The 15622-nt window shown below is 38.6% G+C and overlaps 1 protein-coding gene across 1 annotated transcript in view; it reads left to right on the top strand.

Annotated features, from left to right (window-relative positions):
- The first annotated feature begins 201 nt into the window (after positions 1 to 201).
- yjefn3 (YjeF N-terminal domain containing 3) overlaps positions 202 to 15622 on the top strand; it is a 110929-nt gene continuing 95508 nt past the window's right edge. Inside the window, exon 1 of the mRNA XM_057841998.1 lies at positions 202 to 448. Coding sequence (XP_057697981.1) covers positions 381 to 448 — 68 coding nt within the window. The 5' untranslated portion in view covers positions 202 to 380. The remainder of the gene's footprint in view (positions 449 to 15622) is intronic.

Below are 15622 nucleotides of genomic sequence, written 5' to 3' on the forward strand. Positions count from 1 at the left end.
AAGTCTCCCACTGTGATGCCTGCTCTACATTTCACATCAAGGGATGCTCTGGCCGCTGAGGATTGTGCACAAATGTGTGTGAATTTGAGGAAGGGGAGTGCGGGGGTTGCTCCAATGGTGGCTGCCTGAGCCAATCAGCCGGCTAGTGTTGCCTCTCCTGAGTCTTAATTGGCCACCGCTCTTTGACCGAGTGCGCTGCTTTTTAACGCTGCACAGTGGGGACCAAACATCAGCCTGACGAGCATCCAAACCATCCTTTGTCCAGACTGACTGTCTAGTGTGTTTTTGTTCAAAACAGAACATCCAGGGACTGTTTAGTAGAGGCGCGGCTGCTCCTTTTTCCTCTTTTTTTTTTAGCAGTCTTGCTGGGTGACAAACAGATGGAGAAGATGAACCACAGCTCAGCTGAAGCCGAGACCGAGACCATAGAACCTCTGCGTTACCTCAGGTAAGCACCCCCACTTTTGCAACTACAATCCTAGTCTGTGTAAGACACATTTCTGGGGACCTTCACAATGTGACCATGCTTACAGAACAAGATGTCAATTTCAAAGGTTGAATGCCTTGCAAATTTGCACCTGAGTTTGCGTGTGGATGATGCTGTTAACACATCACAGTCCATAGTCTAATTTGCGCCGGCTCTTCTGCCTTTTTGGTTATGTAGCAGTAAAAAAACTGTTGGATGCAATTCATTGTAGATTTCGTGTTTTTTGAGATGGGGGGGGGGGGTAACAATGTTACCAGATTAAAGTTGACATTTAATGAGAGTCATACTTTAATAAGGGTGCTTATGAACCACACGAGATCGTTTTGTTGTCACTTTATTCTGAAGCAATTCTTGTAAGATTGCATTTGTTAACAAGGCAGAGTCAACAAAAACATTTAACTGTCAAATCTCATAAGGTTACCTTTCTTGTAATATTCTTATGAAACAAACGATTATACTAAGATTGTTTTTTATCGCGCACAAAAAAAGTGACCATTACTCTTTTTTCTTAAAAAAGAAGTACTTGAGAAAAATATGACTATTGCAAAACTACACTTTTTTCAGCTTTAAAAAAAATCTGCCTTTTTTTTTTTTTTTTTTTGAAAACTCAGACTTTATCTTAGACAATCATCCAATTACCGGTATGTTATTAAAAACATTCGAGACTTTGGGAGGTGATCTGATTTATTTCTCATTAGGTTGTAACTTAGTTTCTTGGGTATCCTTTAAATGGCGCATATTTCCAAACACTGACATTCCTAAACATGTGAATAAAAGTCCAAACTTCAGCAATCTGACTTTATTCTGAAACAATCTGATACAACACATAACAAGAATTACATTAAAATGGAATCGTAAACAATGATTCACCACAGCATGTTTGTGTGTACACAGATTCGGGCGACCTTCATGCATGTAATGAATTCATGTTTTTAAAATATTCATGTCATTAACACGTGGCTCATAAATCATTTCCAAATGATACATTTATATTCATGAAGCGTGATGGGAAAGGTGGGACGGAAGCCAAATGTTGGCGGCTGTGGTTGCCGCGCAAGACTGAACCTTCCGCTTGGTTAGAAGTGAAATCATCATGTCAAGTATTATGTTGTCATGACGACATTTGATTTTACTTTGTTTTGTTGCCGTTTAAGGCTGATATTAAGTCTACCCGGAAACCCACTGATCAAGAATAGTTTTGGATCGTGAGGAACATTATTGTTAAACTTTGAATTATATTTATTACAATATTTATCAACATTAATTTTTAAATTTTTAAAAATAGGATAACAATTTATTTGAATATGCAACAGTTTATTTTTGTATATCTCTGCTAGTGTTAATATGTTTGAATGATTACTTCTACAAACATTTCTTAGAAAATTACAATGCTCCATCACTTGTGGGCTATTGTGTGCCTAAGGATCCCTGCTCCAGGGGATCTCGCTCCATGTCAGGTAATTTCTTTCGAGCACTTTCAAAGACATTGAGTTCATTTGGGTCATTGGAATGAGATCAATAGATATATAATCCTTCCAGGCTTTTGCAAACCAAAAACAGCTCTGTTTTTAAGATGAAACCCTTTCGATTGTTAATGCCATTCTGTGCTAAGATGCTTGAGTTGGCCTCGATCAAAGATGAAGTGGTACTTGGGCTTTGTCGCTTCCTTTCAGTTTGCATCTGAGCTTACACAAAGTCATGTAGGGAGTATTTTTGTCTGTCAGAGGAACAGCCCTTATGGATTTTGACTATTTTCATATCAAGATTTTTAAGGTAAATAGGGTCAGTGTGTACAGTTGTTTTCATATCTTGTGTGTCCCATTATTTAAAGGGATGATGAATGGAAGAGGGTTGCTCAAAGTACTTAATTATGCTATTCTTGAATTTAGACCTCCGATAATGGAAAAAAAAATATTACCAGCATAGCCATTTTGTGAAATAAGTCACGCGCACCCCGACTGAACCAAAAACGCTAATACACATCTGAAAAATAAAATTGTGTTTTATTTTTAGTTATTAAACAAATTTGCTGGGCTGCACATTAAGTGTGTTGTCTGTCCTTTGAAAGAAAATGAGTGATTGGGAAAAATGAATCTTTTATTGGGATTCAATTCAAACCATTAGGCATACAAAACAGCAATGAAGCAAATTATGAGATGGGTCCCATCAAATCGTCATTTTTCCCCCCAAGTTATATAAATTTATAAGCGCAACAAAAAAAAACATTTTTTTTTCCTTCTTTCAAGTTGTACAGCTCAATATCAGATTTTCCAGTGCAAGAGCGCTTGACTTTTATTGGCATATAATCCACGCATACTTGAGGTAATCGGTGTAAAAAAAATTTTTTTTTTAAATCAATGGCTCACGGTCTTTGTTACCTCTTGCCTCATGTTACCTCAGTTGAGGATAATTTCTTCTTGTCTGAATTAGAACCTTGATAATTTTTCAGTTAGCTGAGGTCAGAGATGGGTGGTAAGGCGTTACATTTACTAAATTAAATTTACTTGAGAAACTTTTTGAGAAAAATGTACTTCTTAGTGTAGTTTTACCACGTAATACTTTTTACATGAGTAAATCTGTGAAGGAACACTACTCTTACTCTACTACTTTGGGCTATACTAGAGTTGTTACTTTTTTCGTAATTATTCTACATATTGATTTTATTATTGCCAGAGATGCTGACGGTGGTCGTCTTAGTTTCACCAATGAGACATCGAAATGATAACCACATGACTCAATTATACCAATCAGACTTAACATAGTTTTTTTTAGCACTAGAGGGCACTCATGCTGTTTGGACAGGTGATGTTTCATATTGTTGTTCTGGTCTGAATTCGATGATTTTTGTGTCATCATTTTTGCCTAATATAGTCATGTAATAATTAGTTAATATTGATGAAGTTGTGCTGAGAAAAAAAAAATACCGTGATTTTTTAATTTTTTTAATCAAACATTGTAAGCAGTTACTCTCTATCAGTGTTGTCAGTAACACGTTACTATGTAATGTGTTACTGTAATCTGATTACTTTCTTCCAGTAACGAGCAATCTGACGCGTTCATATTTCCAAAGCAGTAATCTGATTAAATTTAGTTTCCTTAGTGCCTGTGCGTTAAAATTTTTTTGTTGTCTCATATTGCATGTAGAATGAAGAATACTGTAGTCATGTACGAAGAACATTTGAATAGAAAATATTGCTCTTGATTTTGGGAGTGACATCACATCTCACGTTTTCTCATCGGGAAAAAAAACAAAATACGGGTCACGTGCATTACCACGCGAGCGCTGTCTGCCACGGCGATCAACAACATGGCCTGGCTGCCTCGTCAGAATGCTAACAGTGAAAGGCAGGAGATATACCACAAACGGGTGCATTTGCTCACTGGAAATACAGCCATTACTTCACATTTCTGTCCAGTAAAGATGACAAAAATATCGCCGTGCGTTGCTAACTTTGCGCTGGATCAAAAAGACTGCCGACCGCTAAAAATTCGACCAATTCAAGGAACCCTTGGAATTACAGCACAAAGCGACAATATTTGAAACGGAGCCTACAGGTAATGAGGCAGCCAGCACGTCTACAGTTTGTAACCAGCTTTTATGTACATTTCATAGTTAGAGTTTGTAACTATAGGCAGAGTTTTACTTTAGTGATACTGGTGGCAAAACATGTTGATGACTCTGACACAAAAGCCAAAAGTTTGGACACACCTCATCATTTTTGCATTTTACATATTTTCACTACTATTGTAAATTCTTACTGAAGACATCAAAACTATGTGGAAACATGTGGAATGGCAAAAAAAGAAAAAAAGTGAAATAACTGAAAAAATGTTTTCTAAATTCTTCAAGGTATCCACCTTTTGAGGTGTCTCCAAACTTTTGGCCTATACTGTATATGTATGTATAAATATGTGTGTAGGGCGGAAAACAGACAAGTCTAAAAAGCAGTTTCTGCTCTTGCACCCCTCTCTAAAATAGACTGCTGTATTTTAGGCCAAAAGAACTGTTGTGTTTGATAGAACAATATGTCTATATGCTGCCATAGCAGATTCATGGCGCATTAAGTCCCAGAACTTTTTTTAATTTGTCCGTTTTACCCTGGAAACCCCCGTTTACAAACGTCGCGCAACCGCTTTTGTTTCAACCCAGCCATAAAAAGAACGTAAGTAATTATATTTATTATTCAAAATGTCTGTCATTTTTAGCTGGGAATCATTAATTGATGTTTAATATTTTGTTAAAAAAAAAACGACTTTAAAAAACGACTTTAAAAAAATTATTCACTCGCATATTTTAAACTTTTAAACAAATTACGTCACAATGAAAACAATGGTGTCTGTAAAATAAGTCACCGATATCTACCTCATAACTGTCGCTTAATTGTATTTTTTTAGTTACTGTCGCATTTTCCCCAATATTTTAGATGATAAATAATCGATCCAAACAAAGAAAAATTGAAACAAAAAACATTTAAAAGGGTAAGAACATGAAAAAGAAAATCCTGACCACTCCTCGATGTCTGCGATTTCTGCATCGCGACCCTTGTTATAAGACCATGTTTCACCAATAAAATCCCCCAAAAATCCAGCTCTGGCCATTCACTACCGTGTCTTGACCCTCAGTTATAAATGTTACATGAGTTTTTGGACCAAAAAGAGGTAAGCACGCAATAATATCTTTTTAAAATCGGGGCGTCTTTAATTCTGCTGTGTCATGCTCTCACCTCCAGTTAGGGTTTTGCCGTTTAAAAAAAAAAATTCAAAAATGCCCTCCTGTTCAAAATTGTTTTTCCCCAGAAAATTGAGATTTTAAGCTTTCCAATTATGTATCACACATGCATATAGAACAATTTTGAGTTTGGCCAAATTGGGCTCTCAGAGTGGAACTTCAAGTCACCTGAGTGTTTTCTGCCATAAATACTGTATAGACCCTACCCACGTGACGTCACAACTCCGCTCTCCTGAATGGTACCGCCCACTTGTCCGTCAAAACATAGTGTTAACCTGTTACGGCTACGTACATTTCTCCTATTTACGGCGTGTTTTTCTGCTCCTTAACATTAATAATCAAAATGGTGAAGGCGTGTGTGGCTGTTGGTTGCACTAACAGAGAAGATGGAAGGAGAGACTTGAAGTTTTACCATATTCCGAGGGATCCAAAGAGGAGAGCGAAATGGACGGCTGCAATTCGACGTGAAAACTGGGCACCAAAAAATCACCACAGACTATGTAGTAGTCATTTTATATCCGGTAAGATGCATTTAAGATATACTTAGAGGGTTTTGGGCTGACAAATAACCACAATTAAGATCATTGCGAGGCTAATCGCCGACAACATACGACGTAGTACGACATAGTTTCAAATTCAAGATGTTTGTGACTTCCCTTTCTTCCACCATCGTTTTTTTAAAAATAATATTTAGCAGGTACCAAGTGAAAGAAACTGGCCTCGTCTACGGGACTGACAAATAACCACAATTAAGATCATTGCGAGGCTAATTGCCGACAACATACGACGTAGTACGACATAGTTTCAAATTCAAGATGTTTGTGACTTCCCTTTCTTCCACCATCGTTATTTTTTGAATAATATTTAGCTGGTACCAAGTGAAAGAAACTGGTCTCGTCTACGGGGCTGACAAATAACCACAATTAAGATCATTGCTAGGCTAATTGCCGACAACATACACGTATGTATGTAGTGAGAGTGCTATCGCTAAACCATATAAACATTAAAAGCCTTAACTCCATTGACAAATGACATGAAATACATTAGACTTGACAGTGGATGTTAGCAATAACAAAAGATTTTGAATTGAAAATTTCGTAACTCACCTTTCCAAGCACAAGATAGATTCCTGCCGAATTTTCGTGGACGAGGACCTGTTTCACCCAACCAACAACGAAGTATTTATAAGCCTCCAAGCTCTTGAAGTTTTTCAAATTTTCGTGAGAACAGGCTGATTTTGTGTGGACAAGATAATTGTAAATATCAGCGTAGCAGATGTCAGGCAGACAGGGCGAAGACAGTGGGTCGAAAAACATCGATTTGGGCATCAAATATGGATCTGGCGACTGTATAGAACGAAACTTTTCAACATAACGCCTTTTATGCAACACATCCAGTGAGTTTACGGCATCAGAAAGCACCGGGTCTTCCATGAAATGCATTTTAAATTCCTCGATCAATTGAAAACAATGCTAATACAGAGACAAAATGACGGAGAAGTGGGCGGAACCACACAGCGAGCACGTGGTTTTGTGACGTCGGTGGATAGGGTATATAGACAGACACGGTTAATGTTCAATCAACTGTTTAAGCTCAGTTGTTGTTGGTAGCGTTTAAAAACTTAGGTTTAAAGAAATTCTACATATCCATCTTGCCTCCTCAGGTGTAGTTTTGGCAAAGCAAAGGATAGTCTCTCAGGTGCTAGTCACATGATATGTTCGAAAGATGATTTTGACTCATTATGAAATACGTTGTAGGATTCGTGTTCATTTCATTAATTTTTGTTGTTTGTTTTATTGCTTTACAACTTTTATAGACAACATTTTAACAGCTCGGTCTTTATTTTAAAGGGCAAGTTCAGAATTTTTGACATTAGGTTTAATCTTGGAATTATGGGGTTTAATTAGTTGTTGGAGTTGATTTGAACAAATTCCGTGTAGTTTGGCAGTTATTTGTTAGTTTAAGGGCTCCAGAGTGGCTAAACTAGCACGAGTCAATGGTGGTTGAAATCAACTCCATCGACTAATTAAACCACCGCTAATTTAAAGATTAAGCCATATATGAAAAATTCAACTATCCACGATGACATTTTTCTGTTGTCATTTTTGTTGAAGCAGCAAAAGGAGAAAAATTGGTAAAAAGTAACTTAGTTACTTTCATAATAAAGTAATCAGTAAAGTATCTAGATTACTTTTTTGAGGTGTAATCATTTATCAGTAATTAAATGACTTAAGTAATCCATGACAATGTTACTCATCACTTGAGAATTATTTTCAACGAATACTTTTTGTACTTTAGTAAATTCTTGGATGACTACTTTTACTTGAGTGATATTATTTCGACGTAACGCTAACTCGTACTTGAGCAAATTTTTTGGCTACTCTAGCCAATTCTGTCTGCGGTTCAAACTACGTACTTGAGTGTTGTTTGCTCTCTCATGTTAATTAGCGATTGTGTTTTGTGGTTGCATGTAGTTCTTATTTGAATCCTAATTGCCTTTCACCAGGAAAATTTGAGGTCAGTGTCATGGCCACATTTGCAATTAACATTTTTCTTTTTTTTGTCCTGGGACAAACTCAGTAATAGCTCATGGTGCAGGTAGTTTTGTTTTTTTTCACCGTGTTCACAGAGAAACTATAGATGTGATTACGATTTCACTACTACTTCTCCGAAGCGCTGTCTTCACCTCGTTCCAACGTGACAAACAATGACATGCTTATCTAATTTGACTTTAATGGAGGAGGGAAATTATGGACAACCAGTGCCCGGGAACAAATCCAGCCTCTCCGGCTCGCTGACCCAATCATCTGACTGTGCCTATAAATAAAATGGCCGGTGCTGTCACATAGCCAAATGCAGCTGCTGGCGTCTAAACGGTGACGGGTGGGCTGAACACAGGCTGACGCGGCCTGAGGAATAACAACAAGCTTGAATGATAAGCTGGAGTCACGAAGCAGCACGAGTGCAGACAGCTTGACAAAGTTACACCACGGCAGGTGAGGTGGCTTGTCAGGGCTCAGGTGTGCCAATGGAGAGGACGGCAGAAAATCCATCATCACCTGTCATGGGAGAAAAATGGAGGTGCCATTTTTCCTCAAATAATGGCCACCAATGGTCACCAATCAACCCAACAACAAACGCCTCCAAAACATCAGCCATCCATCCATCCGCTTTCTGTAGTGCCTTTTGTCATTAGAGGCCAGGCTGAGTCCCAGCTAACTAATGAGTGAGAGGTGGGCTAAACCCTGGACTTGTCACCTGCCAAGTTGTATTTTTCACAGTATTAAGGTGGCACAGCAATTTTCATGAAGCGAGTTGTTTACTCTTTAAAAGTGGCACATATAAGACTTTACAAGTGAATCAATATCACGTGTGTGATCCTGAGTAGAAGCCAATTTCGTAAAAATGGTATTATACCCTTTTCAGGGACGGCGATCACTACAGTTGACATCTGTTCAAATGTTATCATTAGCTTAACTCATTCACAGTGACGTGGGGTGAGGTTCATGGTTGGTGAGGCACTGACTCCTTTAGTGTCAGATTTCCAAATATATAAAGCAAAAAGGGTAGCTTATTCAATTGGCTACTGGTTATTTCATATCTCATCAGCATTCTTCACAAAACACACACACACGGTACATATTATCAATACGTAAAAGTAAGAAGATAACATGCATTTGCTCTACACCCTCAATGTGTTGGCCGTCGCAATTCTATCATTCATGCAACATAAATGAGAGTAAAGAGTGGTGTACAAAATCACAGAATTCAATTCTGACCTTTAGTGAAATATTCAGTTGTTTTTAAAACTTTAAATTCTGATACTTTAATCAATTTATTACAGATTGCTAAACAAAAAGTGTGAAAAGAAAAACAAAGAATTTTATTTAAGGCCAAAATTTAGTTTTTAAATATTCTATTGTATTTTTCTTGGTCTAAGCTTTTTTTTTTTTAATTAATTTTTTTTTTTTTTTTTTTTTTTTTTCATAAGATTGAAATGAAAACTGTTTGTGGTCTTGTGCCTGTCCTTCACCACAAAAACCGGCGTTACTTTGGAAGGGCATAGGTTTGGTCTCAACATTCGTAGGGACGATATAACAGCATAACCTGCATGTAGGTACACTTTTTGCTGGGGACGGGACATTAATAAGACCAAACAGATTGGATGAAGGGGGCAAAGGGCCACATTTCTCATGTATATGAACCTAATTAATTAATAGGCAAAATGATCAATGCAAAATAAATCCTTATCTACTGATAATAACTTTTACGTGCATTGGTTCAGATGATACACTGTTCGATTCAAACCTTTGTTTTCAAAAAATACAAAAGAAACATTTTGAAAACTTCCTGAATAAATGTCTGGTTTTTATTAGCAAACATAAACATAATGAAAATAATTCACTTAATAATGGTAGGGTCAATTCTATCCTTACAACATATGGAACTATTGAAAGATCTAAATTCTCTATATAACTGAACATTATATCATGCAAAAAAGGTAAGGTTGCTTAAAAGTTGGTGGGGACAATTTTAGCATCCTGAAAAGTTGGTAGTGTTATGTCCCTACCGTCCCTATGCAAACCTACGCCCTTTTTGTAAAAGTCCTCCTTATTTTCCTTTACTTTAAAAAATCTCTCCGCCTTAATCGAGAGGATTGCTTCAATTAGATCGTTCTGTGTTCTATTTGACAAGCCAGAAAACACAGTGGATGTGTCCAAATGTCTAGCTAACCTTTCATCTTTCTCAGCAAAACCATGTAATCGTTCTACATATATGCCACGTTTAGAAGAGCTTACACACTCATCGTTACCACGAAATGTTAACTCCTGTTTAGATAGGATGCAGGTTGCATTAATGAGGTCTTTCAAACTCTTTCGGTTTTCCTTTACCTAAGCATTGTGGATGCGACCGTCGAGCTTCCGCTGTTCGTCAAAGCCAAATCGATCCTTGAGCTTCCAAAAGTTCTTAAAGCAATCAGGCTTTGAATGTGAGTGGTCGAGCTCTCATGTTTGCTGAGGCTTCGTGGTAGTTTTTTAATGTCACAATATCTCGTGTTAGTCCAGACATTGGTACAAGTTGAGAAGAAAAGGCAGGGAAAGCAGCAAAGGCGATTTTTCGAATGACAGCCACATAGCCAGTCTTTTCGGGTGTACCAGTCCGTTTGAAAAGCGCGAGTTATCTTCTGTCCCGTAGTTTGAAGCAAACCTTTTAGCTCCGGTGTTGTGTTAACCGCGTCCACTTTTAACGGAAAGTCCAGTTACACATACGCCCCCTCAGTGCGGCAGAGTACTATCTGCGCAACCTATGCCTTTTCACTGCGGTTTTATTTCCCATCAGCAAAACTAAATATGTCGCTAACAAACATTAAACTTTAAGGCTTAAAGACATTAGCCAGACTGTGGAAAATCAGGTCAAATAAACGTATCTGGAAACATTATAATGGCGACATGCAGATGTACGGCAACCAGCATGCTCCAATTCCATGTATCAACCCAGTTTGTTATGGATTGCGCATTCAGAGGTGAGGCTATACTCGTTGCTGCCGCACCTCTCGTTTCATTTCTTTATTTGAACAGGAAATAGGCAAATTCAGCGATTTTGACTATAAAAAGTGTTTGAAATGAGTCATACATAAAGAGCAATGGACAAATATTAATACAAATTTGATGCTATAATTATTTTTTTGTCATGATGACAGGTGAGGCTCTGCCTCACCTGCCTCCCCTGACCGCACGTCACTGCTGCCAGCCCAGGTCATAGAGTAGGTGTTTTGTGTTAGTAAAAGAGGGAAATTGACATTGAAAACGCCTGTTAATGGGCAGTCAGAGTTAAGCTGTGTGAGGTCCTAAGAGAGGTATGAAACAAAACAAAAAAATTGAATTCATTTCCCAGAGCAAAATACACACGGGCCCCACTTATTTAAATTTAGTGTTATCGTTTTTTTTCTCCAATTATTTACAATTTGCTTTATTTTTCAGAAATTTAATTTTTTAAAATAATATATTTTCATTCATTTTTTTCCATGCCGCTTTTCCTCATGAGGGTCGTGGAGGTGCTGGAGCCTATCCCAGCTAACTACAGGCAGTAGGCAGGGGACACCCTGAAGTGGTTGCCAGCCAATCGCAGGGCACAAGGAGACATACAACCATTCATGCACACACTCATACCTATGGACAATTTAGAGTGTTCAATCAGCCTACCATGCATGTTTTTGGCACGGGGAGAACATGCAAACTCCACACAGGAAGGCTGAAGCCCGGGATTAAACCCTTGATCTCAGAACTGTGAGGCAGACGTGCTAACCACTTAGCCACCGTGCCGCCATATAATAATAATATAATATATTTTATTAATATTAATTTAAAAGTATTAGGGTTTTTTAATAAAAAAAAATAAAATAAAATCTTTAAAAAATATTTTACCCCCCCTCCCAAATGGATCTTTCAAATGATTCATTCATTTTATTAAAAAAATAAATAAATAAATAAATATGTATATGTATATATATAATATGTATATATATTTATTGCTCATTGTAAATTACATGTGGGCAACACAAATACTACAATTATTTTTAGAATATGGATGGAAGCCAGATTGCGCGTTATCTCCGTACAAGGCGTGCACAATGGCAGTACACACGTCTGCTGAATAGTTTACGCACTACTACTAGGCTACTACAAAGACAGCGTTCTATTTCATCTACAGTGTGTGTTGGGTTTTTTGTATCGGAAACAAAAATGCCAGTGTATTATAATGCAAATCCCCACAGCAAGACGGCGCAATGACACACGAACACATTTGAAAACTAAAAGATCACAGGTGAATTGCACATGAATAACCAGTAGCGTTCTGCACGGCGGAAGCTCGACAGCAACAACAAGTAATAATATGGATACAATACAAGCATGTTTTATCTATTTGAAAACACCAAAGATTGATTTCCTTTCTGGACCCCACGGTCTAAATCGGCAGCTAACATCTCCTCGCTGAGCTCTGAGAACTATCATCTTCATTTTCAACCTCGAATTGAATTTTAGAAAATTCATTCATTCATTTTCCGAGCCGCTTATCCTCACGAGGGTCACAAAGGTGCTGCAGCCAATCCTAGCTAACTATGGGCAGTAGGCGGGGTACACCCTGAATTGATTGCCAGCCAATCGCAGCGCACATGGAGATGACCAACCATTCGGGCACAAACTTATACCTTGGGACAATTTAAAGTGTTTGATCAGCCTACCATGCATGCTTTTGGGGTGTGGGGGGAAACCGGAGTACCCGGAGAAAACCCACGCAGTCACGGAGGAAAACATGCAAACTCCACTCAGGAAGGCTGGAGCCCGGGATGGAACCCTTGATCTCAGAACTGAGGTGGATGTGCTAACCACTCTGCCACCGTGCCACCAGTTTAGAAATTTCACTGTTTTTGTACACAAAAAAATGGTTATGCGCCATCTTAACGACTCATCTATCAATAGTCAACTTTTCCGTTCCATTAGCTTATTCAACGTGGCTCGGTAGCAAGCAAAGTGTCATGACTATGTTATTAACGAACAAAAACCTTTTCAACATATACATACTGGACTGTCTCAGAAAATTAGAATACACAATATTCTAATTTTTTGAGACAGTCCTGTGTATATATACAGGACTGTCTCAGGAAATTAGAATACACAATATTCTAATTTCCTGACTGTCTCAGGAAATTAGAATATTGTGTATTCTAATTTCCTGACTGTCTCAGGAAATTAGAATATTGTGTATTCTAATTTCCTGAGACAGTCCTGTATATATACACAGGACTGTCTCAAAAAATTAGAATATTGTGTATTCTAATTTTCTGAGACAGTCCAGTATATGTAATCCCCCAAATTAAATACGCTATTGTTTCAATGTGTTTTATTTTATTTATTTATAATAAGACAAACAACTACCCCCCCCCCCAACACAGGGGATACTGCAGCACCCTCAGTATCCCACTTCCCGCGCCACTGGGGTCTACCTTTGACATTGTCAGCTATAAAACTGACCTGTCCCAGTCATTATTTAAAGATTGTTCCAAAATGGATTAATGATAACAATAATGAATGCCAGTTTCTCTTACCTGTACAGTGGGGCAAATAAGTATTTAGTCAACCACTGATTGTGCAAGTTCTCCAACTTGAAAAGATTAGAGAGGCCTGTAATTGTCAACATGGGTAAACCTCAACCATGAGAGACAGAATGTGGAAAAAAAACAGAAAAATCACATTGTTTGATTTTTAAAGAAATTATTTCCAAATCAGAGTGGAAAATAAGTATTTGGTCACCTACAAACAAGCAAGATTTCTGGCTGTCAAAGAGGTCTAACTTCTTCTAACGAGGTCTAACGACGCTCTACTCGTTACCTGTATTAATGGCACCTGTTTTAACTCATTATCGGTATAAAAGACACCTGTCCACAACTCAGTCAGTCACACTCCAAACTCCACTATGATCAAGACCAAAGAGCTGTCGAAGGACACCAGAGACAAAATTGTAGACCTGCACCAGGCCGGGAAGACTAGAATAGATAATACGCTTGATGTAAAGAAATCAGCTGTGGGAGCAATTATTAGAAAATGGAAGACCTACAAGACACTTCCCTCGATCTGGGGCTCCATGCAAGATATCACCCCGTGGCGTCAAAATGATAACAAGAACGGTGAGCAAAAATCCCAGAACCACACGGGGGGACCTAGTGAATGACCTACAGAGAGCTGGGACCACAGTAACAAAGGCTACTATCAATAACACAATGCGCCGCCAGGGACTCAAATCCTGCACTGCCAGCCGTGTCCCCCTGCTGAAGCCAGTACATCTCCAGGCCCGTCTGCGGTTCGCTAGAAAGCATTTGGATGATCCAGAAGAGGACTGGGAGAATGTGTTATGGTCAGATGAAACCAAAATAGAACTTTTTGGTAGAAACACAGGTTCTCGTGTTTGGATAACAAAACAATACTCAATTGCATCCGAAGAAAACCATACCCACTGTGAAGCATGGGGCCGAAACATCATGCTTTGGGGCTGTTTTTCTGCAAAGGGACCAGGACGACTGATCTGTGTAAAGGAAAGAATGAATGGGGCCATGTATCGAGAGATTTCGAGTGAAAATCTCCATCAGCAAGGGCATTGGAGATGAGTCGTGGTTGGGTCTTTCAGCATGACAATGATCCCAAACACACAGCCAGGGCAACAAAGGATTGGCTTCGTAAGAAGCATTTCAAGGTGCTGGAGTGGCCTAGCCAGTCTCCAGATCTCAACCCCACAGAAAATCTATGGAGGGAGTTGAAAGTCCGTGTTGCCCAACGACAGCCCCAAAACATCACTGCTCTAGTGGAGATCTGCATGGAGGAATGGGACAAAATACCAGCAACAGTGTGTGAAAAGCTTGTGAAGAGTTACAGAAAACGTTTAGCCTCCGTTATTGCTAACAAAGGGTACATAACAAAGTATTGAGATGAACTTTTGGTATTGACCAAATACTTATTTTCCAACATGATTTGCAAGTAAATTCTTTAAAAATCAAACAATGTGATTTTCTGGGTTTTTTCACATTGTTTCTCATGGCTGAGGTTTACCCATTTTGACAATTACAAGCCTCTCTAATATTTTCAAGTGGTTGACTAAATACTTATTTGCCCCACTGTATACATGAATGAGTCATCTTTATTGGAGGGTCCCTTTAAATCTATTGAGGAGACTTTCTCATTTAAAATCCTGACATGGAGCCAGTGTAGGTTTTAGTAGTCGCCATCGTCCCCAACGTGATTTCGCTCAAAGGAAAGTGCTTAATGCAGCGCATACAATGCCACATTGTACAAAAGCAAAAAATAATCCCATTTTAGCTCAACACAAGACAGTTTGAGAGCAGAGCAAAAAGGTTGCACACATTCGACAGGCTGAAATGTCACACGGAATTCGGTTTGTTCACTTGAAAGACCACAAGGGAGCGTGACTAAAAGACCACACACTCAAAACGAAAAAGGGTCTTAACGCTGGCCTTGTGCATGTTGCTGTCTCATTGTGAAAGCTCACCAATTTCTTACATCCTTCACAGCCCTAATTTCCACCCAAACAGGGTATTCGATGCAGTATTTTTTTTCCCGTTAAGTGTTTGAAGGTTCCTCCGCCCTGCTTCAAACTCAAGTGTTGCCCTATTTTGTCCTGACACAACATTATTCTCTTTCCATCGGGGTCAGTCGTGAACTTGAGAGCGCCCTCGAGCAGCAAATAACACATTTTGCACAGACGGCCCGTTTATTGACAGGTTGAAAAGACAGACGGATAGCGTTTTGTCAAATCCACTTCAGCGTTATCGATCGTCCCCCCTGGCTTGATGGGATAAGATTATCATCATAATTGCTTATTGCTTGAGCTGCAGC

The sequence above is a fragment of the Corythoichthys intestinalis genome, chromosome 7, assembly GCF_030265065.1.
Source record: "Corythoichthys intestinalis isolate RoL2023-P3 chromosome 7, ASM3026506v1, whole genome shotgun sequence".
Taxonomy (NCBI): Eukaryota; Metazoa; Chordata; class Actinopteri; order Syngnathiformes; family Syngnathidae; genus Corythoichthys; species Corythoichthys intestinalis.